Source organism: Mastigoproctus giganteus, chromosome 12 (genome assembly GCF_048544385.1).
Source record: "Mastigoproctus giganteus isolate SK-2022 chromosome 12, ASM4854438v1, whole genome shotgun sequence".
NCBI classification, from domain to species: domain Eukaryota; kingdom Metazoa; phylum Arthropoda; class Arachnida; order Uropygi; family Thelyphonidae; genus Mastigoproctus; species Mastigoproctus giganteus.
This window is the reverse complement of record NC_143586.1, coordinates 129,492,721-129,519,971: the sequence shown is the minus strand read 5'-3', so window position 1 is coordinate 129,519,971 and position 27,251 is coordinate 129,492,721. Positions and strand designations below refer to the sequence as shown.

The 27,251-nt window shown below is 34.7% G+C and overlaps 1 protein-coding gene across 1 annotated transcript in view; it reads left to right on the top strand.

Moving 5' to 3' along the window:
• Positions 1–27,251, top strand: part of LOC150077416 (serine/arginine-rich splicing factor 7-like) — a 135,231-nt gene that overhangs the window by 94,288 nt on the left and 13,692 nt on the right. The window contains exon 4 of the mRNA XM_090386801.1: positions 20,063–20,209. Within this exon, the coding sequence (XP_090242927.1) occupies positions 20,063–20,209 (147 nt within the window). The remainder of the gene's footprint in view (positions 1–20,062; positions 20,210–27,251) is intronic.

Here is a 27,251-nt window from a genome sequence, read left to right as displayed (position 1 = left end):
AATAAGCTCACAAACCTTTACATCAAAGATATTCCAATCAATGTGTTTTGTTTTAAACCGTGGGAGGTCAAAACAGCACCTGATAACCCTAGGATTGTTGCTCAGACTCATCATAAATGTGATGACACTGTGGTCACTCGAGCACCACGAAGTGTGGCTAAGCCAGTTGGAAATGCCATAACCAAGAATAGAGTTTGAAAGGATAATGTCAATATAAGATTGGCCCAGAGAAGAAACAAAAGTAGGTGTATAGCCTGGGGTATTCCACAGAGTGAGGTTATTGGACTGAATAAGCTCCTCCAACAGCTCACCTTTAGAGTCTGTAGTAGGGCTATTCCAAAGCTGAGAGTGAGCATTAGCATCCATCATAAAAATGACGGGAAAACCAGATAAACTGATCAAAACGTCTTCCATGTAATTTATAAATGGCTGTGGCCTGCCTGGCCTGACCACATTGAACATACAGAGAAACCACATAAATTTTTCCAAAACAGTCTTCCAGACATGCACATGTGGCATGTGGGGAGCAAAGACTAGAAATTTTTGTTACAGTAATGAGGGGGTTAGCAACCACCAGGGCTACCCAAACCCTGGTAGTGGCGTTACCCCAGTCACCGACCATAACAGGTTTTGAAGAAATAATGCGACAGCCAAGAGGGAGGCCCTTATAAGAATACAGTTCTTGTAACCCTAAAAGTTGAAATTTGTGTTGGACCATTAACTTATTAAAGAAATAAAAATTATGAGAACAGCTAATGACCATCTCTCAAAGATGCTGTTTATTTGTGGTTCACACAGATGCAAAGGTGCTAGATTTTAATTTTAAAAAATTAGGCAGTCCTATAGTTAAGTACTGTTAGCAAAAACTAGTCAATCAAGGGCAGTTGAATAATTAGGAAGGTATTGAGGAACAGCCAGTGATTCTCCACCAGTATTTCACTGGTGGTTCTATTGGACATACCACTAAATTTCTCTGTGAATATATATTTTTTTCAATTGCTTTAATTAATAATTTCATATTTTTATTTACTTATCTTGAATAGTAAGTTGTGTTTTATAATCCCACCCCTGCAGATTTTAGGTGGTTTCACTGGCTGTCTTTGTAGTGCAACCTCAGTGTCAGTTATAAATTGCCTGCATTTGTAATATTATAACCATAATATTTCATATTCAAATAACCCAAGCATATCAAGTTAACGAGGTTTTACTGTGATCTATTTGTATCTTATATTTGGAAAGAGTTGCAAAAAAGTTCTCTTCTATTCGTATAATTTATCCTTACTCTTCCTGAGTGAATGAAGTGAATTATGTTTATACCAGTTTCTGGGATATAAAATGGATGAGAAATTTTTACTGTGCAAACAGTCAGCATTCTCTAAAATATACGTCATGCGCAATACATAAAAGAAATTCTAACAAAGTGGTATGATAATGCAAGATTACATTATTAATTTTTAAGAAATGGGGTATGGGGAAGTTGTGTAGAACAGAAAATAAGATATATACATATTAACTTTTTAGATTAACGTTATCTAATCATGGGATCTGAAACGTGCGGAAGCCAATTTAAAGCAATAAATTCTGTTTATGGTCCAGTATCTTTAATTAAATTTTAATTTACGTTAAAGTATTTAAAACTAGTTCATGGGGATTAGCGTTTTCTGAGATCCATTTTCAAATTGTCATATCTTTAAACAAAACTTGGAACATTTCTTCTGTTCCATTCATCTGTTTGAAATATACCATGTTAGAAAAAATTTAAAAATCTTAGTTTATCACATTGTAGTCAGGTTACAATTTTGATAATCATTATGTAATTATTAGCATTTGTTTTATCTGCTATCATTAAAATTCAGGGTCTAAAACTGCTCTGAGGTTAGAATAGCTGCCATATAATTGTCTCTCCATTTAGTTAAAGCAAGTTCTCTCCCTCAGTGGGATTTCTGAAAAGTTATTTTTCCTGCTGTTTAATGCTACTAATACCTGCCAAGTTTTATAGTGGTTTTTACAGATAGCTTCTTTATAAGTCAAAAAAAAAATGGAAGGAAGTGTGTATATTTTTTTTTATAATTTGCTGATGTGGCACTAAGTAATATAGCATATAGCTATAAAATTGATATTTCCTTGTGCAAAACACATTGACAAAATCAAGTGCCAAGAAGACAACAAAAATTACCTATGTGGGACACAAGTTTGGATGTTATACAAAAAAAAAAAAAAAAATCTTTTACTTTATTATTGGTAGAACATTATTTCATGCATATACACAGTATATATTTATTGTGCATGTTGGTTTTATCCTTTAAAATCTTTTAACTCGTCTGTTTTTATAAAAAGTATTAATTTTTTTATGTAATACTATGTATGAGAGTGGGTAAGAAATGAATGAGAAATTTTTTATAGAATATATATTTTTATTGTTGTTTCTAAAGTTAATAATACAAATAGTTAATTTTTGAGGTAGTCTTAGTCTTTCTCATTAAGCCATCTGTCTTGGTTACTTCCAAATTAATACTTCTTGGGAGCTCTTAAACAATTCAGCTATAATCAGATAATGTTTGGCCATTGGGGGAACTTCCATTTCGCATCCCTCAGTGTTCATTGTCATTGTGGCTATGCAATGACTGGCTTATTGATTAAAAAAAAAAAAAATGCTTTTGGGCTTTTTGACAGAACTGACAGATTTGCCTTATCCTTCAGTGGGCTGGTCTACATTAATAGTTAGGTGTAGAATTTGTTGGGTCATGGAAGGTAATAGCAAAAATCAAATAAATTTGCTAATTTTAGCTTATATGCATCTTGTAACTGCATGTTATTCGTTAGTAAATTCTCATCCTTAATATTTGTTTGTTTTGTCACATGCTATAGCACTCACTAGTAATCTATGACACTAGTTGGCGGGTCCCGCATGATCATATCAATATTTCTAGAGTGATTTGATAGCATATTTTCTCTATGCAGCAGATTATAGAGATTGTTAAAACCCTTCCTTTATAAAGTTGTTTAATTTTGGCTTTTTCTAAATAAAGAAGTAAGCTTCGTATCAAGGAAGGAAAGACACCTTTCGTGTGTGTGTGTGTGTAACCAACTTTTCTAACATATTTATCACTCAGGTTACCAGCCTCGCCTCCAAGTGGCGAGGCTGGTAACCTGACTGTAAATTCAATACTCAGGACGAAAAGGAGCAATTATGGATCCATTAATATCGCCAACTGTAGAGCCTACTTGCTCGCATGAACTTGAGTCATCTCAAGCAAAAAGTTGATTCTTCACATGACCTGCCTGATTTTTTAATTTTACACTCTTTATCAACAAAACCTCTTAGTAGATACTCCCAAAATTGTCAAGCGACTTCACTCAGGAGATCTTAGAGAAACTTCCAAAACACCTCAAAAGGTGTCATTTCAGAATAGGATCTCCTTACTGTTCCATATGAAGAAATTGCTGAAGAACTTAAGGCAAAACACGTCATCAGTGCCAAAAGATTAATGACCAAACTTACACCTACCAGAAATGTTATCCTTACTTTCAACACTGCAAATCTTCCTGCATCAGTTAAAGCTGGCTACCTTTCCTGTGAGATCTGGCCATATATTCCAAATCTACTCAGATGTTTTAAATGCCAGAAGTATGGGCATTCTCAAACAGCATGTCAAGGTAAGGCCATTTGCCCCATGCTTGGCTCACCCTGCATATTCCAGAACTTGTGAATCATGGAAAATGGGAAAGAAAATACTGAATTACAAAGTAGAGAAAAATGTCTCATACCAAGAAGCAAGAAAACAGATATTAAAAAGGATGCCACCCAAATCTTATTCTGATGCAGTCAAAAACACTAAAGAGTTTTTGAGCAAAAAATATGTCAAATTCTGCTAATATAAAGCCAACCAAGCAGCACCAAAACAATGCCCCCAAATCGGGAACTTTAACAAAGGAAAATAATGCAAATCCTACCCAGAATAAACTAACTTAACGAAGTATGGAAATTGGTGAGAACTTGGATAATGATGATTCAGTTTTCCTACTACATGCAGAACACGTGATGGATATTGCTTGTCCAGTATTTTCAAAACAAGAGAACTATAAACAGAACCGAGGGAAAACAAAGCGGTCAGACCAATCAACCTAACCTAAAATCAAATAATGCAGAAAATCATTCAATGGAATTGTAGAGGCCTAAGAAGCAATCTAGATGAATTAAAATATTTAATGCATTAGCACAATCCTGCAAGCATTTGTCTACAGGAAACATACTTCTCAAGATATACACTATACAGATGTTCTGAATCTCCAGCAAGAGGAGTAGCAATTCTAGTTCGTAGAAACATACCATCCAAATCTATTCAGCCTTGCACCACTCTAGAAGCAGTAGCCGTTCGCATTGTTCTTGGCATTACATTGACTATTGTCTCTATTTATATTCCAGCAAACACTTCATGTTCCACTGCAAAACTTGATGATTTACTAAACCAACTGCCCCAACCTGTATGCTTCTTGGTGATCTAAATGCTCATCGTCCTCCTTTGTGGGGTTCCACAAACATGGATCAGAGAGGGCGGATAATCGAACCCATACTTGACAACCATCACTTAGCACTGCTACAGGATCAAGTTCTGCTCTTGACATGTCCATATGTTCCTCATATATTTATCTTAGCCTTGATTGGACAGTATTAGCTGATCTTCAAGAAGTTAGAAATGGTGAGAAAGGCCATATGACCTCTTTTCTGTTACCCAAATGGAAAAGTACAACAAACAATCACTAGCAAGTGCCACTGAGTGCCTACTTTTTTTGTATCAAAATCCAGTTCATGATCCAAAAGAAGTTTTTAAAGATAACAGGTTAGCGAACATCCCAACGAAAAGATCTGATGAAGGCAATCCTGAATAAGCTAAGCAAGCTGATAATTCAAGGCATATTATCTTAACTCGTGGAAAAAGTTATCTTCTGACTTTAATGAAGCAACTTGCTTGTTTCTTTTAAATATTATGTCAGTTAAACTCAAATGAAGTTCTTCAATCCAGCGTACCTTAAATCCATGTACTTAAGTCATTGCTTCAGATGTGTTGAAGAATATTATGTGCAAATTCATTTTACAAACAGTTTTAAATCTCTCGCTTCCATTTTGGAAGTGTTTACTATAGCAGAATAAACCAGAAGGATGATTCTGATTTACTCTTAAGCATTTCTATTTCCAAGGTTGGAGAGTCTAAAACTAGAAAAAATTCTGTTCTTTAGTGAAGAAGTAAAATATTGCTGCATGTTATTGCATGGTGCACAGGTTGATTCCCCTTAAATGTTCTTATAAATGCCAAGATAACACAAATTTTCATCTGTCTTCAAGTACTTCTTAGTGCTATTAAAGATAAATAGATGAAGTAGTAATGTTTGACAGCTCAGTTCTCTTAGTTTCTGCCTGAGAACCTACTAGACACTTATGGTGGATATGAAGCTCATATAAATAATTTTAATTTATTAAAATATAAATTAATAAATTTATAATAATTTTAATTTATTAAAATATAAATTAATTTATTTTAATTTATTATTATAATTTTAATTTATTAAAATATAAATTAAAATTTAAAATTATTCGAAGTCATGTGTGGCATTTTGACAATTCTTCCTCTAGTCTATAAAAACAGTGTTCAGAATTCTTTCTGGTGAAGCTTTGAAAATACTAGTGACTGTAGTTGGGAAAGCTAATGTTTGAAAGCATACCGTACTGATGAACAAACCTCTATGTAAATTTTAATGAGATAGGTATGTTGTGGGTGATATTTATTTCCAGTGTAGTTTCATGGGTTTTTTTTTTTTTTTTTTCCAACAAAATTTGGAAGTTGTTTATCATAGTGTATTGAGCCAGGAGGATTATTCTTCTGACTTAATTATAGATATTTCTGCTGCCATGGTCATGGAGAGTCTAAAACAAAAGAAAATTGTGTTCTTTAGTTCAGTGAGGCAGTACTTTATTGCTGTGTGACTGCATATTGAATAAGTTCCAATTGAATGACGATGTTCTCATAAATGCCAAGATAGTACAAATTTCATCAGTTGGCAGTGCGTTTTCAAACTTGAACTTTTTTGTGTGGACAAGTTTCTAGTACTTCTTGGTATCTTTTTGATAAATAAATAGATGAAGAAATTAATATTGTGCAACATTGGTTTGCTGTGAGAAACTACCAGATATTATTATGAAAGAAGAAGGAATCGATGTACAGTGGTCCTTATCCCTAGGTCTTTTTCAGTTGGTTAAATTAAAAGTGCACAAGGGTCTTGAAATATAAAAATTAATCCCGAACATAGTTCCCTTTTTGTTTTTTCTCCCCTGTGTAGAATAAGTATAATTTTGCATGCTTACTTTGTTGCGTTTGCCATACAAAAATAAACAGTATAATAAGAGATAATTAAACTATTAAATTAAATAGATTTTAAAACTATAAAATTAGCTTTATGAAACCATTCTTGACAAGTTTAACAATTTTTTTAAACTACAGAGTAAACATTCATAAAGTAATTTTTATACGCCTCCACATTCTTTAACAATAATAGGACAGTGTGGTCTCTTATCGGTGAGAGCTAGAAGGTATGTTTTCTTGCATGTATGGTTCCTGACAGACATAAAGCATAGTTTGTATTCCATTAATAGAAATATGAGAAACCATCATAATGAGTTCCCAGCAGGCTGGGACCTGTGTGTGTATTGCATTGTCCAGCTGCATTATAAAATGCAGAGCATGCTCAAAAAATGCAGTGCATGACATTCCCAAAACCACTGTGTGTCTGTGATGACACATACTTAGAGAGAGCCCTGATTTAAGTCATTATCATTTTTAAAATTCCTCATGTTAATTCTAATTGCAAGAGAATATTTTGCCACTTGAGAAACACAGTTTCACTTTATGGTGATGCTTCAGAAATGCTGTTCACAGCCAAGTCAAAACAGTAGTGCCATTCTTATAAACAACTTGTGCCTTTGTATCAGCATTTCTGAAGATGGTAAAATGTGCAACAGTATCTATCTTGGAGCAGTCATATCAGTTAATGTCTAACGGACACTTCAAAGAAAAATCCACACAAAAATCCTAGGTAAACTGGCATTTGAAAGTATGTTGTTAGTGAAATTTAATTTATAATGAAGTACGGACTTTTTTGGATACAATTTCCACTTTCTTCTGCTTTTTGTAAAAACACTCCTGTTATCTGTTTTATGTTAGGATTTGTAGTGGAATGTAATCCAAAAAAACCTACCCACAAGACCTGTCCATCCTTAAATTCATTCAAACTACCTACTTCTCACAAGATGAAAGTCTGTTCCAACAATCAGCTACTCTCTGGCTGAAAGCAAATTTTCACACATCTGTCCTGCAGCTGTCCTTTTTAAATTTAAGTTTGATCTTTGGCATCCAGTTTCTTTCTTCTTCATTTTAGCAAATCAGATTGGTCAGACAAGACCTTCCCCTAACTAATTATGCTCTGATTGCCATATAACTTCATTCTTGTCAAGATGATCCTATTGCTTTTTTAACCATTGACTCCATTTTTCCTGAAACAGAAGTCAAACTTGCAGTCTGTAATTACCCGCTTTGCTCTTTGATTCCCCTTTCTTTTGTGAATACGGGAGCATGTACAGCTCCAGTATCTAGGGGTCTCCCCTGAACCCAAGAAATCTCTAATAGTGATAGCTATCATTATGAGAGCTAATCATGACCTTGTGATTGTCCAAAGAAATATTTTCATCTATTAAATACTCATTTCTGTAAGAGTTTTGAATGAAAAAATCCATTCCCAATTTACATATCTTATTAGCTCGGTTGCAAATATCTCCCCCCCCCCCCCCAATCTTCATTTTTTTTTTTTTTTTTTTTTTTTCAGATTGCCAGTGCCACAAATAGCAGCTACACATCACTAAGCGTTATACCACCTCTGAATTGTACATTATATATTTATTTATTGAATTTTTTTTCCAATGTTGTATTCAGTAGTTTTGAGCTAAATTTTGGGTACTATTCATCAGCAACGTTGTCGGTACTGAGTTGCAACTGGATTATACTTTAGCTATTGTGAACTCAGTAGAGTAGACGATTACTCTACTCTATTTGTGTCTGTATTTGATGCTTTTATTCATATTTTATAATCATCTTTTGCAAGGATGTTCTTATCCTTGCAAAAGGTTGAACATTGCTTTGTAGTGATCACTTGGAATTACTTAACATCCAAGTGACTTGATAGTAGCCATGCTCACTTATTGAGAACTTTATATAGTCGGAACATGTTCCCTAACAGAATGGAGTATTTCTAGAATGTGATTCAAAGGAAGGTAAAATATCTTCCTTTCAGTCACAATTGAATTGCCCAAAACACTTCAAATGCAACAAGTTATGACTTAATGTAAATTGATTAATTGTTCCCTTCCTGTTGTTATAAAGATGTAGAGACAAATAAATGCTAATTTGTAATAGACTTTTTTTTAATATGTTACTTTTGCATAGATTTAACTGTCTTTCGTTATCTAATGAAGTTAATTGTTTCCCTCACATTTTAGCTATTTCTGCATACTATACAAGCTGCTTTATAATCAGTTTATACTTAAATTGTAAGAATCTTAAAATAACTGTCATGGGATCTAGTTTGGTTGCAATAATACGGTGGTGCAGAGCTTATGGGTTGCAAGACATAAAAAAAAAAAAACAGAAGTTTGTTTTATTTGAATATTTAATTATAATTCAGTTGAATTTATTTTTATGTATGCATTGTTCTAATTTCAAACATTTAATTAAAAAATCTTGCATTTTTCCCCCATCCTATACAGCAAAAAAAAATAATAATAAAGCAGTTGCCTGATTGTGAATTTCAAGAGAGGGAGGTTTGCAAAGAACAGCTTGCTTGAATTGGGTGGGGGTTACTAGATAAAGCAGTTCTTGTTACTGATATACCGATTATTTTTTAATTATAAATTTTATAATTAATTTGCTGAGGTTTTAGGGTATTGCATTGGTCTAGTTTTATCAGTTATTTTAAATGGATTGCAATGGCAAAACCAATGTAAGGATGATATGAAAAATAACACTTCCACACTCATCCATCTTAATGCTGGTTTATTGCTAGCCAATTAATTGGAAATTGGGGCATGTCTGTTGAAGCTTATACACAAAGAAATGATAAATGTTTGATTAAATTAACATCAGACATTTTGTAAACTCGCAAACAATACTGGTTTATTCCAAGTGTGACAGAAACACTTAAATTTTATTAACTAAATTTAATTTTTAAAAATGTGTTAAAAGTTGCCAGTGTTGTTCGTGCATTGTGCGGTTTATTCTTATTATAACTGGCCAGCAATAAATCAGAATTACTAACATGTAGGTGCAAAATGTCTTTTTTCATCATGCATTGGGCTGATGAGTTTTGTGTTCACTTTTCATATTCCTCATAGAAATTTTTCTGACAACCATTCTTCTAGGTTCTGTATTAACTGGTCTTACTCTGTAATTGTGGGGTATCTGCTTTCCTACTAGTAGCAAAACTAACTACTGCATACATTTTTTCTAAAGCAGTTTTTTTAACAACTTCACTTTATATGTCAGATTGCAGATTTAATTATTTATAGAAATTTATGATTATAGTTTATTAGTTCTAGTTAGGTGCAAGATTGTTTAAGTTGCCTTTCTCACATTTAGAACAGTATTGGCCCCAAATTTCATCACTATACACTTTTTATAAAACAAGCAAAGAAACTGGAATAATTGCCCCTATATACCAAATTTTCTTATAAACTGACCAAAAATTGTTAAACACTGTAATATACAAATTAACTTAACCTAGTGTATTGCCAAGTAAGATTTAAAGTACTGACTTTTTTTATTATTATTTATTTATTACAAGAATACTTAGCTTATTATCAGCTCAAAAATCTTTTAACAAACTCAGATTTTATTTTGAATTAAAGATATGAGCTATATAAAGCTCAAAAACATGTTTCTGTTGATCATTGCTTTATTTAATTAGTAAATTCCCTTCTCAGTGAGGCGTTTTTATTTATATGTTATTTATTTCAATTTGTTCATTTTTCTGTGAAATGAATCAAGGAATAATTAATTCATTAAATTCTAGTTAATGTCATACACTTGATTCTTGGTTGAGACTTTTCAAATGATATACATTTTATCATTGTAGATGCAAAACTGGAGGCCAATATTATGAACAAACATTATTCAAGAATGGTTTTGAGATTGCCTAATAGATTGATAGCAGAGATTACATAGCCAACTATTTAAAATATTGTTTATTTAAATGAAATCAGAGAAATAACATAACGCCTATAAACTAAACCTAGGGTTGTAGCGTGTATGTAGTCTTTTTATAGACGATTAGTGTTTGGTCGGTCCATCCTGGGCAGGGGAGTTAAATTACCCCTTACACTTGTCTGGTGCGAAGGGTATCAGATTCCTGACATAATTGCTACCTAGTTCATGGTATCAGACAAGAATGGTGTTTTTTTGCAGTATGTTCTTGCTTGATAGATTCTTTGCAGCAGTTTTCTATGGGGGTTTATATCTGGCTATTTCTCGAGCCACTCAGGGCATCAGAGATGGGAGACATGAAATGGTTGCATGATGTCTTCCTTACATTGTCTGGCATGTGACAAGAGCCATGCTCATAGTTTCTGTTTCCTGAAAGCGGCCTTAACAGGAAAAACAGAAGTCTTCTTAAAAAAACATTTTTTTGTGGTATTTACCATTAGCGGTCTATTTGCATAGTGTGTTCTGCCCACTCATTTGCTTGTTATGTATCCCCAGATAATAGAGCTCAGTAGAAACTTCACCACTGATTCACTGTAGCTGGGGCACCTCACTGAACATAATGGTTTGCATCCATTTCATGGATATTGAATTTGGACTGATAAGAGAAGATTATGAATTCTTACTCTTGGTTGTTCAGTTAGCCCAATTTAGGTATTTTTCCCACTGAATTTAGTTGTCAAATTCTTCTTGCGAGTTCAATATGATTTTGGACTTGAAGGCTTTGTCAGACAGTTCTTTAATATGCATTTAGCAGAGTGCTTAGACATTTTAAATGTCTCTCCTGCGCTGGAGTAATAATCAGCTTTATCCCCATTTAAATTTTCTTTTGACATTTTCATTCATATTTCTTTTTAATGCAGCACATTTTGTATGGCACCAAAAAAAAAGGTAAAACTGCAGCCATTATCAACCCACTGCAGGTTGGCAGATCAGCCGTTTAGCGTCCAGGGGCTTGAGTACTGATCTACTCAAAGAGCGTGTTCTTTACTTCTGGAAAAGTTTCCTCCCTAAAATCACTCATTCCATTCAAGAAGCAAGGAATGTGCACATTGTCATTTTTCCTTTGGTTTAGTTCTGGTATTAAATACTGAAGAATCTATGAAGCACACCTTTCAAAATTACAACTTCTCATTAACAATAGTATGCACTGGATCAACACTAATCTTGCAAACAGTGGCAATTCTTCAATAATAATAATAATAATAATAATAATAATGCAACAGTTTCCTTGTGTGAGTTATTCCACTACAGCTATGACTTCTTTATGTGATACAATGTGATTGCCCAGGTAGAGTAGAATCCTTTAAAACTTCCTGTACTATTCTTGAACATTCATAGACTTTCTGTTGACTCGTACACTGCAAAAACTGTGCCGGCATTCTAAGAAATCCTTGCATTTAAAAATCAGATTACAGTCACATCTCTACTTTGGTGCAGTTGCAAAGGCTCTGCCATCTTGAAAATTCGTTTCATTCCAAATAGTGCCAGCAAATATGGGTGCTTGGTGTCTCCAGATGATGTCAATCAGTAATCTGACAGTAAGATTATTATCAGTTTTTGCATAATATGCATTTTGATTTTGTGGTCATTCATTTGAATGACCTTTGTTACATATATACATTTTTTTTATATATATATTTATAATATATAAAGAGAAATATATACATACTTAACAGTTTTATAAACTTGAAGAGAATGGAACTAAGGTTTCGTGCTTATTTTGTTTGGCTCTTTCAGCAGAATTAGTAAAAGTTTTTTTTAAAAAACATTGTTTTCAAATTTTTTATTTAAAATGGTAAGTTGTGTAAGCAAATGGCAGACGTTGACTTGGAATATGGTAGATGTATTACAAGCAGAATAAAAAAAAATTCTGAAAATGAAATGAGTTCAGCACCTGTCAGGTGCAGTAAACACTACCAGTTTAAGTGTGGTAACCAGTCTGTGGCAAGACTCCTGGCTTTACAACCACCAAGGATAATGTATATACCTTGTTGCAATAACTGTTTTTGTCATTGGAAGAAACACTCCCTGTCAAGCCAAAATTTTAGTTAACTTGCAGCTCATGCCTTGGCCACTACATACTCTTCAGCTTTTATACAGACTACTCAAAAACTGACACATCTGTGGGAGCAGCAAAACTCATGCATCCACTGTTTCTGCCTGTTACCATTTGAATGCAGTGTTTTTACAACTGGACTCTGCATTCAAGTTGGCTTCAACTCTTCTTAATATATACAGGCTCCTTAAGTGCAGTGATGGCCCTATAAAATAAATCATGTGATTTCCATTGATTAATGACACAAATCAGATCTCAGTTACTTCAAGAAAATAAACTGCCAAGTTTTCCAGATACATGGGCACATTGGAATACTGGGAAACAAGTGCACGGATCAAGCAGCAGGACACCTCTGGCTTTGATTCCATCCCAGATCCTTATACTGATTACAAGCCAACCATACAATGGATATGTACTGACTTAGTCTCAAAAGGCATACCCAGACATATATTTACAGGCTTCTTGAAATAACATTAAACAAGCATGAGGAAGTTGCATTTGCAAGAGTACGAATTTGCCATACACATTTAATGCACCTTGTTTTATTGCTTAGGGGAAGACCCACCACATTGTTTGCACTGCAGTTCCCTACTTATTGAAGTGTTTTCTCATCTTGTATTACCATTCAGTTAGAACTGCAGCTGACTCATTATGGGAGACTAGACCAATTTATCAGTTTTTACTTACCTAAAAATGACCAACTTGTATGCTTACTAACATAAATTATACTATACAGCTGATATGAAGAATAAGAAATGAGGGTAAACACTTTAAATTCCACTTTTATTGTCATATTGTTTACTGCCTGTTAGCATTTAGTGCAGATAGAGAGGAGCACTGATGAGTTCCTCATAACATCAGCTCTTTAAGGGTGGACATTTGTTCATTAACCGATATTAAATTTATTTTATGACATAAAATAGTTTTTCAAGTGCTTAGCATAAATTCTTTTCATAATTAGCAAGAAATTAGGTGGTGCCACATGTGGAACAGTGGAGGGAACATCCTTGATTCTCTTTAACAGCCCAATGTAAACGTGAGATGTTTTTGGAGTTGAAGCTTCAGAGGACCTAAACGTGTTGGATGAATTCTGTATTTGCTCTAGGTGGTGCGCTACAGGAAAAGGTTGGCCACCATTAATGTATACAAAAACTGTTTACCTCATATTAGTGTAGGTAATTATGAATTATGAATAAGTTTAAGAATTTTTAATTGAGAAAGAGTATAAATGGATAATATTGGGCATTAAAACCACACAATCTCTTCACACACATTTCTCTTGCACATTTATTCCCGCTCTATTTTTCCAGTATGATATAAGTGAGTAGCACATTGGCACTTTTTCTGTAAATTTCTCATGAAGAAAATTATTGGAGTACTTGTAATTGAGGGTACTTCTCTGCAATAAGAGGCTTAATTTTGAAGTAAACCTTACAGACAATAATAACTAAAAGACATCTTTATGCAGCACGTGTGTGCATTCTTCTGAGATGAAAACTTATACTTTTTTTTTTATCATGTGTTAACATGGCTTGCTGGCAAAGAGTAAAAAAAAAAATAAAGGATCTGTGTGGAAAATGAGAAATGTGGACAACTATAACAGTGTGCTGCAGTTGGTTGAGCAGTGATAATCTTTCTGGTGTAGGAAGATTCTGTGGCAGGAAGAAACCCTGGTAAGCTGCTCGTGTATTTTAATGTGGGCAAGGGTAACAGCCCTCTTTGGGCTGTTGGTTAGGATGGGGGGGGTTCCTGTTTCTTAAAGTATTCTGTTTCTACAGATTAGCGTCACTGGGATCCAAATTCTATAACCTAGGTTCCAGGCTAACATCATAGGACTGTCATGTTTGCTGTGTAAACTTGGAAAGGGGGATCTTGGTTGTTGTGGGCCCACCTTCACTACACCACTTTGGCTGCTGCTTCAACAAAGTCATCTCAGTAGTCCTGGGATGGCTGCCCACTAGCCAACTGATGCATGATCAGTTGGATAGTGGGGTTGTCTACAAGGGTCAACCATGTCAATGCCATGCCCCTGCCCTTGTGGCCTGAGGGATAGGATTGACGCTAGCAGTGGTGCAGGTATGTTGTTTGAGTAACCCTGGCATCCCAAGCACATTTATTTCTTGCGAGTAGCGAGCATCCCATTTAAGTTCTGTGGTAATAGGTGGGAGGCCCAGGTATGAATCTTGGTAATCTGAATTGTTCTTCTGGGGCCCACAGCACGGTCCCTGCCAGTAAATAATGACACTGATACAGACACTGCCACTTTAGCAAAGAGGCCCAGAACAAAAACTATATTGGTCCAATACCAAGGTACCTGATAATCCATTCCACTGGAGAGAAACCTATAGGGAAAATGTCCTTTCAAATGCTTCTTTATTCAGAAGGGGTTGGCAAGCTCCATTAAATCTGTAAAACAGGTGTGTTCTGGGGATATCCTGGTTGAAATCAAGTGATAAACATTCAGAACACTTGTTACAGTAACTGGCATTCCTCCACTGGGGAATTGTTATTGTTATTTTTGGTTTTTAGGAGCATTAGCAACTAAGGCCATATTGCTCTGGGATATGCAGTGGTCATTCTCTGACCTTTCCACATCCTCCGTATTTGGTGGTGATGAGCTCGACCCTGGTCTAATCAAGAAGCGTCTGCTATGCACTGCTGCTCCTTCCCACCTGGCTACAGAGGCGCCTCCACTGGGGAATGACAGTTACTGTAACACCCCAAAAGGCACTAAACTAACCCCAATTCGGAGGAATCCAGGTTGTCCCCTTTGATTTTGCGAGATCTTCTCTGCTATACAGCTTCTACGTGAATGGGATCTTCTTGAAGTGTCTGAGGTGGTCTGTTGAGAGCTAAAATTGAAAGGAGCGGCAACTGCAAAGCGAATGTTTGTATGTAGGGATAGAAATCTAGTTCCAGATAGAAAACTCATCCTTATTTTCAATATGCCAATGTCTCTTAATGAGCTCAAAGCTGGCTCTCTGAACTGGATGCTATGTCCATATGTTCCAGACCCATTAAGGTGCTTCAAATTCTAGAAATATGAGCATTCACAAATAGCCTTCCATGGTGCCCTTGCATGCACTCAATATGGTGTAAAGGATGAAGAAATTACATCACACGCAGCTACAAAACCCACCTGCACTAACTGCCAAAGAGCACCCTACATACTCTCAAGAAGGAAATGACTACCACCAAAAGAGTCATTTATGTCCATTGTTTGCTATTTGCTGAGTTCTAAAAAACGTTTTCAATAAATAATCCATAATAAGTTATATTACCTGCAGCAAAATGAGCAGGTAACAAACCTATATAAGATTGTATATAATCAAACTGTGGCAGTCTAGTCTGCACATGGATCATAAAGAGTTCTTGTTCAGCCCTGCACATGACAAATTCCTTTCTGTTGAAAGCTAATAATTCTTCTATGTACGAGCAATGCCATTTTATCCATTAAGCATGTTTTACCTCTTTTAATCATTCTGACAATAGTGTAAGATGCCTTAAATTAAAATTTTACAAGCTGTTAATCTGTGTACACAGTATATAAAATACTGTTTTTACTGTTATGTTGCATTTTATTGACAAAGTAATCTGTTTAAAAGGTTAACAAAATCTGAATATTTTTTGAAATTAACTTTGTCCTGGTGCATTGCAACTTTGGTCATTTCTGGCCCATTAAAACTGAAATCCATTAATCCATCTTTGTTTCATGGATTCTTAACTCTAAGGTAATATTCAATTTGAGAGTTTTGCATCCATTAAAATGAGAGAATGGCTATTTTCCATCCTACATTTTGGTACTTTATAAATGGAGTGAATGCAATGTGTCTTTGTCCAAGAATATTCATGCCCTTTTATTGTTCCTGACATTCTGATGCAGATAAGTCATCAGATGGATTCAGATTCATTCCACAAGCAGTGCCATATTTGGGTAGTATGGAGCAAGCATGCTGTTGCATTTAGTTAAATCTAGCCCTGGCTGCAAGTTGAGTTATCAGTTTCATTTCAGTCTGTGAGTTTTGGCTCCCCCCCCATAATAAGGTACCCAGGCTACTTGCCCGTTCAAAGTACATTAAAAGACTTATTGTATTCTTCACCACCACCCCAATTTCATCTTTAGTTTATTGACTGTTTTGCATATGGACTCCGTACCCTCCTGATGTTTGAATCAGTTTACAATCTCACTGAATTCAGCTCAGTTCACTATATTTGCTTGTTTTTCTGGTAATTCTTATGTATTTAGCAAAGCATGTTGTGCCTTTATGCACAACATAAAAGGCCCATCTCTAAAGGTCTCAAAAAAATTGTTTAAACTGCCAATTTTAAGGTCCCCAGAATGCTAAGCTGATGTGCATAACTGAAATTGCAGTAGTCCTACAATTAAACACAACCTCACTTTCACCTGGAGAACAAGGCGAAGTTCAAACCCAACGAAAGTACAGTGATAAGGTGTGGAGCAAGTTTTCCAGATCCCAAGATCAGTGATGGGCAGCCTTGTCACATCATCCCAGTGAGATTATGGCAAAACTGAGATAGATATTCAGTTTATCAAACTTGAAGTCTGTTGTTAATACCATTAACAGCTGAATAGCCCATGGGGTACGACTCTGTCCTTTTTGTCTCAGTTATCTCCAAGTAGTTTAACTACAGTATACATGTATACCATTAATAAGACCCATAAGATAGGGATTCTTCATGTTATATCCTTTCTAATCTCAGAAAAAATATATATATATATATCTTAGAGGTTAATTTACACACACATCTAAATTTCTCTATATCTGTAATATAATAGTACTCAACCTCTAATTTATTATTATCATCTTTACTGTATATAAATATATACAGCATTCTCACCACAGTTCTAAAAGCTAGCAGGTATGAAAACCTATTTTCTGTCAACATCTTAGGGAATGTGTATAATTAACTGCAGCTTTAGGAAATTATTCTTCCTATCTTTTAACACCTGTTAGAAATGTGTATGATAAGATGATATTTCCTGCTGCTGAAAATGCAATCGTTAAATTCATGTTAAGACCATATCCTCAAAAGAAGTCAAATTTTGAATAGCTACTCACTAATGGTATCTGAGATATTCTTATTGAAGAGTTGCATTAAGTTCAGACTGATGAATCTATACAAGGTTAGCCCTCCCAAAGGAGATAATGACTGGTCATCATCACTAGCTTCTTTCAAGTATCTGAAACCACTTTTCCAGTGAACACTTAAATTGCTGTTTCACAGAGTTACCATCATTAATTTTTGTGTTTGTTTTGCTGTTTCAGTTTTCTATGTGATATATTAGTTTAGTTTCTTGTATTGTATGTTACTAATGCTTTTAAATAAAAGATGCTGTTTTAAATTTTGTTTAGTAGACTGCGCATTAAAAAAATTAGAGAAGGTGCCATTTTGTGAGCCAGGAATCTTTCTCTTTTATTTTGCAACCTTAATTGTCGTTTTCAGTGTTCCCTGCAGTCAACAGGGTCTGGTGCATGTTGTCCAAGTTACTTGAAGCAAATTATCTTTACTTTGTTTGCATGCCATTAGAAAAAGGCAGTTGCACATTTTTGAAACAGTGTTTTGTTTGCATTCCATAAATTTATTCTATTCTATATTGTGAAAACATTCAGAGTACTACACAAATCATCAGATGCTGCAGTTTAACATGTTTGAACTTAGCAGTAATGCTTGACATTTGTTTATAAACTTGGCACACTGTTTTGCTTTTTACTTGTGTTGATGTACATGAATAAACTTTTTATAAAAAAAAACTTTTTATGATTTTTTCTGATTGGCAGCTCAGCTTTTAGCAGTGAAATTTTCAACCATCATGTACAAATTTCTGGAATGCTGGGGATATTGTTTGTTGATATTTTTCCCACATTCCAAAAATTACAGCCCATTGAACTAGTTCTCTCATGATTAGGTGGCAGTGGAAGTGTTGAGAATATTAGGAACACCTGACAATAAAAAAAAAATTGCCACTTTTGTTTTTTATTTTCAAAATGTTACCATTTGGATAAGTAGATTTAGTTATGTAATTTATATGGAATTTTTGAAGAGGGTTTACTTCTACACAAAGGTGCAATTATTGCTGTTAACATTGGTTTGTGAATAGGCTGTTAATTAACCACATTTTTTTTGGAATAAAATGATTGCTGTGACAAGGTTTTTTTTTCAGACAAAAACCTGTGTCATTTTTAACCATTTCAAATGGTAACAGAAGTATCTTTTTTGGAACTCCAGTGAAACATATCAGTTATAGATCTGTAGTAGTTTTAAAAATGTGCTTGCTTGAACTTTTTTTTTTTTTTTTTTTTTTTTTTTCATTCTTGAAATCAAAAAAAAATTATTCCACGAGCCTTCCTTATTCTTTATGCAGTGATTTAAAAATGATAAACCTTATACTTTTTATTTATATATATATAGTCAAATATGGTCAGTATTTTCTTAGGTTTGGATCTGGTTTGTTGCATTAACTAGCAACACTTGAATTTCAAAGTTGTTGAAATTATATACTGCTATAAGCTTCTGTTTGTTTCTCAGCCAATTACAACCCAAAAAAAAAAAAAAAAAAAAAAATTTTTTTATAGTTCCTTCCAAATTGAGAGAGGTGCCTATACCTCCAGTAAAAGGGAAATGGGTTTGTTTGCTGCACTGAGTTCCAGGAACTATTCTACACCCTGTGTTCACTGGAAGAAATATGTTACTGTTTTCATTTTTTGAATTGGTTTATTTTGAAAGAATATTACAATTCCCCCCACCCCAAAGTGAACTTCGATCTTATAAAGTAGGCAAAGACAAGAAACTAAATTCATAAGGATGCAAAAATGCAAGTTAAAAATGTTATCGGTTTTAAAATATCATTTTTTATATATAGGTTAGTGTTTGGATTGCTTCATTGTGGCATTTTCATATTTTCCTCGATAATTCTAATAGAATAAATGCACAAGGCTTGGATTGGTAATACACTATAAAAGTCAGTGATATATCACAATATATTTATCCACAGTAGAAGAAACTACAAAAGTAGTGTAAATGGCATCAGTTTTTTTTATTTCCTTGATAATATAACTTCAATCGTAATATAATTACCATAATTAATTATAATTAGCAAAATATAATTAAGGTGAATTAACAGACTAAATAATTAGTGGTTATTTTTTGTGACTTGCATCTCATCATCTCTTACAATGAAAGGGACTCATTTGTCAGTGTTTTGCATTGGTTATGTTCTTGTTTATACTCTGGCATGACCACTAGGTCAGTAGAGTTTACAATAAATCATCAATACAAATGTTAATCATATTTAGCAGTCAGGGGCTTGAACCCCAGTCCACTCAAAAAGTGCGTACTACTGACTACTTGATTACATCAAGCCTTATGTGGTACTCTTCTAGAGTGAAGTGACAGCTAGAACCTTTATTGAATGTCTTGAAAAATAAACTTGCAGATTTTCTCAAATCTGTATTGCAAAATGTGTATGAACTGGTTATATACAAGTAGATTTTCCTTTTTTAATTTGGAAGCTACTATTAGCATAAAAGTGAAATATTCAGTGTGTGGCTTTGAAAGCAGCTGACATTTCATAAATTGGTAAGTTGCTGATTTTTTAGTTAAGAGAAAGTTTTTAGGATCGGCATATTTTAAACTTGTGTAATTTACATTATAAAATATGACTGCTCTTCTTCCATCCAAGGAATCGTCGCTCTAGATCTCACTCACGTGGTCATTCAGCAAGCCGCAGTAGAAGTCACTCAAAGTCTGCCACCAGAAGCCCAACTAGAAGTCGTAGTGCAAGTCGCAGCCTCTCTAGAAGTAGAAGCAAATCTGGATCTCGTGGCCAGTAAGTGATGACTCATTTTATTACCATTTTTGTAATTATAATTCTTTGCAAGCATTTTAATATCCACCTCTTCCCAGTCTGTCTTTTGACTTACATCCAGTCACACAACATGCAAATCAGCCCGTGCACTGGTGAAATGTGGGCTAAGGTGCTTTTATAGTCAATGCAATGTGTCTAAAATGGGGTGGGATTACACTTAGTTAATTGCTATTGACCCATCCTTTACTTGCAGCACCACTTTCCATATGAGTTACTTTAAAAATAGACAAAAATAAACAATAGACGTATATCACAACCTTCTTACCAGTCTATTTCTAAGTAAAATGCACTGGTTGTGAAATTATAATTTTTAATTGTATGTGATTTTTTTTAGATACTAAGTTTTTAGAACATGATCAACAATGAAGAACTACAGTGAAATACTACGAAACTTTCATATCATTTGTGGTGGTGTGTTTTTTTTTTTTTTTTTGTTTTTTTTTTTTTGTTATATTTTTATTACTGTGATGAGCATTCCACTGAAATATGCTTTGTGATCGACACTTGCAAACCTCTGCTTTAGTGGTTTCCTTGAAAGATGCTGAAGAATACAAGCAGTATCAAAAGGGTATTTTTATGGGAGTGATCTTTATCCATACTCGCACTAGCAGATTAACCTGCTGATACTGGCATCTTGTCAGAGGATGTTGCAAAAACATCCTCTGACAAGTGCCAATTTTCTTTTCAATTTCTGGATTTTTTTTTTTTTTTTTTTAAATTATGTTTCGTCTTTTCTGAATGGATATATATTTTTTAATTAATAATGAATGGAGCTTTAAAATTTAATAACAAATAAATATTTAAAAATGTTTCACACTAGTTACTTTTAAAGAGGAGTCTAATGACTAACAGTTTTGTAATTGTTTAGATTTCGATGGGTTTTTTTTTCAGTGAATTGTGCTTAATGGAAAATCAGTTGTCTTCTGTAGTAAATAACATGTTCAAATAACTTTATTATTATTTTCAGTAAGTTCATTCGTTCTCTTTGCATTAGAAAATGCAGTTGTAAAGCATAGTGATCATAGTGCATATCCTCACTGCAGAGATTACCCTCCTATGCGTGAGAACTATGACACCCTTTTAACAGTTTGTTTTTTATTGTAGCGTCCTTGTTTTACCAGTGAACATGATTTAACTTTTACTGATTTTAGCTATCTGCCTGAGCTCTATACTCCCAGTTAAATACAGGGTTGTTAAAATTAAAGTATCCCTATGTAGAGGGCTCTGTAGCGAGTTCTAAGGCTCATACTGAAGAGAAATTTGGAGAACAGGTATAATAAAGAATGCACTCGCCATTTATTGGGGGAAAAAATTAGTTACAAATTTTGTCACTATATGGGACTGTGGCAATACAAATCACTTGAATAGTGCCACAATTGTTCAATGTGTCCTCCATTTTGGTCAACAAGAGTTTCCATTCGAAGAAAAGCATTTTCTACAGCAGAACATGACATGTCAACTGGAATAGCCAGCATGTGACGTCTGATGCCCTTCAGATCTGCCAGAGTTTGACATCCTTCCCTATACACCTGGTTCTTCAAAAAACCCCACAACCAGAAGTCACATGGGGTGAGGTCCGGTGATCTGGGTGGCCAAGATGTCTGAAAACAACAGCTGATGACCCATTCGTCTGTAAAATGTTGCCTTAGCAATCTTTGGACACAATGGTGGATGTGGGATGGTGAATCTTGCATGAATATGATATCCTGAAGGCACCCACGTTGTTGCAGTTCTGGTATTGCAAAATTTGCCAAATTCATAATATTGCCGTCCAGTGACGGAACAGGTGCGGAGTCCAGTCGGTGTTACCTGTTCAAAAAAAATGACCCAATCATGAATGTGGCCATAAATCCACACCACACTGTCACTTTTGGAGAATGCAACAGGACCTCTTGGATAACTCAAGGGTTTTCTGTTGCCCAAATGTGACAGTTGTGCATATTCACTTGTCCATTTAAGCAGAAGTGGGCTTCATCACTCCAAAAGATGTTCCATGGCCAAGTGACATCCACTGCCATTCATACCAGAAAATGAAGTGCATATGTGAAACGAATATCTGCATCACCATGCTTTAGCTGCTGTAGCATGTGCATCTTGTAAGGATAGTACCACAACACCTGATGCATCACTAGCCTTACAGTGGAATACGGCATGTCCACTTCACAAGAAACCGCTGGCACACTTGTGATACCACATGGACATTGACTTGATAAATCCACGATAGCCATAGCCACATCTTCGACATGAAAGGAGTCCACTCGTTTTCGACCTCTACCTGGTTGAACACCAGGGTGTCCTGTCACTTCAAATTTTGCAGACAGCACAAAACAGTTATAGGTCCACATGGGCCTTATGCATTTCTGACGCCTGAATTCTCTTATAGTCGCGGCTGCATTGTTGCTGTTCTGATAGTGCAGGTTCACTAATAGCACCTTTTCCTGCAACGTTGTTGGCATTGCTGCTGTAGTGCAGGCAAACATTTACTGTATGAATTTGAAGAGACTGCTTTGCTTTTATACAGTACAGTAGAGTTGAGTAGTGGCACTGTGGCAATAACTTATGATTATGCAAATAACTTACATTATTTGCATAATCGTAACTAAGATAGTGATGTGCCATACAGTGACAAATTTTGTAACTGGTTTTTTTTTTTTTTTTCAATAAATGGCGAGCACGTTCTTTATTGTACATGTCCAAATTTTTCTTCAGAACGAGCCTTAGAACTCTCTCCAGAGTCCTATACATAGGGATACTTTAATTTTAACAACCCTGTATTATCCAACGATAACTGTGTCAACTGTTTTAGCTATTTAAAATCATTAAATAAACTTATTTACCACCATCATTAAATGCTAGAACCATTGCGACAGTCAATTTGACTCTTTGCCTACTTTAAATTGTTGCAGATTTGTAGCCCTGTTAATTACAGAAGGTTGAGTCCGTGACATTTCCTAATTTCCATTAACTTACAGCATGCACAGTGAAAATAATTTTGCACAAATTTTTCTTTTAAATTTTAGCTCTACATAACACCACCAAAGCAGTTAATTTGACTGTTGGTAAAATTTCGATAAAATTAGCTAATTTTTATAGTTGATCAAGTTTTTGCATTTATTTACCTTGTGGTAAACTTGGTTTGTTGTGTGTACTTGCACAAACTGTATGGTTTTTACAAGTACCTGCCTAGGTGCATATGTCTTTGTGTGTGTGTATGTCACTTCAGGTCTGAGCATGAGCACTACTTTATATATTACTGTGTTGTTGCCATTTCAGTTTAGTCTGTCTGGGTGAAATTTGGTATCAAGTTTTGGTTGGCAGCTAACACAACTTAAAAATATATACTGAATGGCTTTCCTTATTTGGGGAAAGACAGTGTGGAAAGATATTTCAACAATTTTTATTTACAGTGCTAGTTCAATTGTATTACTAAAATGTGCCAATCTCATGGTCTTACCGAAGAGCAGATTTAAAAATGTCTAGAGGAATTAGAAAAGCTATCTGAAAATGAGTCTGTAGCGGAGAGTGTAAATGATTAAGTGACTAGTGACTAATTAAAGAGGTGAGGAATCTAGTAGTAGTGAAAATAATACTTCTGGTCCTTGTACATCAAGTGATACTGTAGATCAGGCCTGGGCAAACTATGGTCCGCTGCACATTTTTGTGCGGCCCCGCGAGCTTTAATTGTATTTTCGAAAAAAGTTTACTTATTTTATGCCTTTTGCGATGCCTTTTTGAAAAATAAATTTGTACAGTATATGTAATATATTATAGAATTTGTCGACTTGTAAATTGTTTTATCATCTCTGTATTGTTCAAATTGAGATAGAATTTGAAATTGTGCATGAACCGAAGCGAGCCAACGGGGGCTTTTATAACGGTACAATTTGCGATTATAAACTAACTGTGCGAAACTACAGTAACAGACAACCGGTGATGATGACAACGGCTCTGCTGCAGTGGCGGAGTAATAGGACAGGACTGCTGACCAGCTGCAGTTCCAATCTGTTTTCTCTGACGGTCATCCCGCAGCTAGTTTTTTTGCGTTATCATCTTGGTACCGGGTAGCGATAAAAATAATATTTACGCCCTTTTAAAAATGAATAAAAAACGAAAAATTCAACAAGAGCATAGTGTCTTCAATGAAGAGTGGAACACAAAATATTATTTTGCTAAAATAAATAACAAGCCTATTTGTCTCATCTGCTGGGAGAGTGTCTCAGTGTTGAAAGAGTACAATATTAAAAGACATTTCACTACTAAACATTCCGAATATGGTGCCAATTTAACTCCGGAAGCGAGAAAGAAAACTGCTGATGGATTTATTCAAAATTTATGTAGACAACAAAATGTGTTTACGCGGCTAACTAAGGAACAAGAAGCTACTGTAGAGGCAAGTTTTGTTATTTCTCATATAATTGCAAAAAGCAATGAGCCTTTTTCTGATGGAGACTATATTGAAGAATGTATGACTGAAGCTTGTGGAATTATATATCCTGACATTAAACACAAATTTGAGAATATAAGTTTATCTCGGCGAACCATAGTAAGAAGATTTGAATGAGCAATTATTATCAGTATTAGAATCCATAACATGGTACTCGATAGCTCTCGACGAAAGTAACAACCAAAAGAATACTGTGCAGTTGTTAATTTTCATACGCGGATGTACCTCTAATTTTGAAATTATTGAAGAGCTTCTTTCAATGGAATCTCTTAAAGACCAAACAACGGGAGCTGATATATTTGAAAAATGCTTAACAAGATATAATTTACCATGGAACAAAATGGTAAGCGTAAGAACTGTCGGAGCACCAAATTTGACAGGTAAAAATGGGCGTTAAAGAAAATTCAGGATAAAATTTGTGAAAATTATCCTGATTATAATTTAATTACAATTCATCGTGTTATACATCAACAAGTATTATGTAAAAATGTATTAAGAGTTGAACATGTCACATCTTGTATTATTAAACTAGTAAATTTAATACGATCGAGGGGCCTGAAACAGACAATTCGTTAATTTTCTTCAAGATATTGAATCCGAGTACACAGATATTCCTTATCATGGCCAAATTCAATGGCTTAGCTTAGGAAAAGTTCTTCGGCGAGTATGGGATCTTAAAGATGACAGCATTTTATTTTTAAAACTGAAAAATATATTATGGACTTTCCCGAATTAACTGATAATAACTGGATTTGTGATTTTGCGTTTTACCCTGGACATCGTGACACACTTACATACTTTCAACACCGTGTTACATGGGAAAATTTTATACGCCCATGATATGGTAAAAAGTTTGAATGGATTTAAATTAAAACTCCAGTTGTTCCTTCGACATTTATTAATTAACAAGGTAGACCACTTTCCAACCATGAAGTTGCTGACGATTCCAGAAAATAAATTTGAAAAATATTGTGAAATTATCAACGCTTTTGAATGACGACTTTTCACGAAGATTTGGCGACTTCCAAAATATTGAGACAAGTTTGCCAATAGTGCGCAACCCATTTTCAATAGAAATTGATAGTGCACCAAGTGAACTACAGCTTCAGATTATAGATCTGCAGTGTGATACTGATTTAAGGGAATTGCACCGTCGTGAGGAAATCTGTACATTTTACAATACTCTAAATTCGGACAAATTCGACGAACTTATAAAGATTTTGCCCGAAAAAATGTTGGTTATTTTTGGATCAACCTACATATGTGAACAAACATTTTCCCTCACGAATCTAAATAAAAATTCTTTACGATAAAGCATCACCAATGAACATTTACAAGCAGTTTTAAGAATCTCAACTACAAAATTAACACCGAAATTTAAAAAAAATGGTAAAAGATGTAAAACAGTTCAATTCGTCTCATTAAATTCTTGGTTGTTAGAGAATAATTTTTTGTTATATTTCTTCTTCATGATAACAAATAATATATATATCTAAAAATAGTATTTTACGTGCGGCCCGCCTTCCTTTTGAATTCCTAATGTGGCCCTTCAGCCAAAAATTTTGCCCAGGCCTGCTGTAGATGATAATACATGGCATCATAATCATAAAAACTTCCGTCAGTGGGCAGCAAACATAATTCAAAATCTGGGCACATATTTGGGAAGTTAAAATCTGGTAGTCCTTCAGCTGGATATGCATGGCAAAGGAACATAATTCACAGTAACCCTGGGCCAACTCCTTATGCAAAACAAAATGTATGGTTTGATTCTGTGGTAGGTGCAATTTGTTTATTTGTAGACACTTCAATGACAAAACTTGTACAGGACTGCATTTGTAGACAGTTCAATGACAAAACTTGTACAGGACTGCACTGAAATCGAAGTGCAAAGACAAATGAAGGATAATAATTGATCTACATTCATTTGAAAACTTGATGCTTTTATCACTGTAACATTAGCTTGCAGAGCATATGGTGCTAGAAATTTAGAAATATATTGTTTGTGGTCAACTGCATGAGAGCTTCAACTTTTTCACAATACAATATCACATAATATAATGTCATATTGTATTGTGAATACAATGTCGCATAACTTTTGTGAATTATGTACATTCTTCAAGGAAGAAGCATCTAGGAAATGATATATTGCTTTAGCTTCAGAAATATGGTGCAGATTTATTTCCAACTGTAAAGCTTACTATATAGCTGCAGCAAACATTACAATAGATGATCACCTATTTCTGACTAAAGCTCGATGCCAGTTCACCCAATATTTGGCCAAAACACCAGACAAATTTGGTATAAAGTTTTGGTTGACAGCTAACACAACTTCAAAATATATACTGAATGGCTTTCCTCACTCAGGTTCGTAAACTGAGCAAGGGGAGGAATCTCATCCGAATTGAGCCTGCTCAACCCAGTTAAGGCCTTATACACTTCATTCGGATCACCTCGCAGGTGCCTAGTTTCCGGATGCTGCAGTTTTCAGAACTTAAGCCTTTCTTGGTAAGAGGACCTCTTCATTCCTCTCACCAATCGTTGCTCTTCTCTGTACACTAA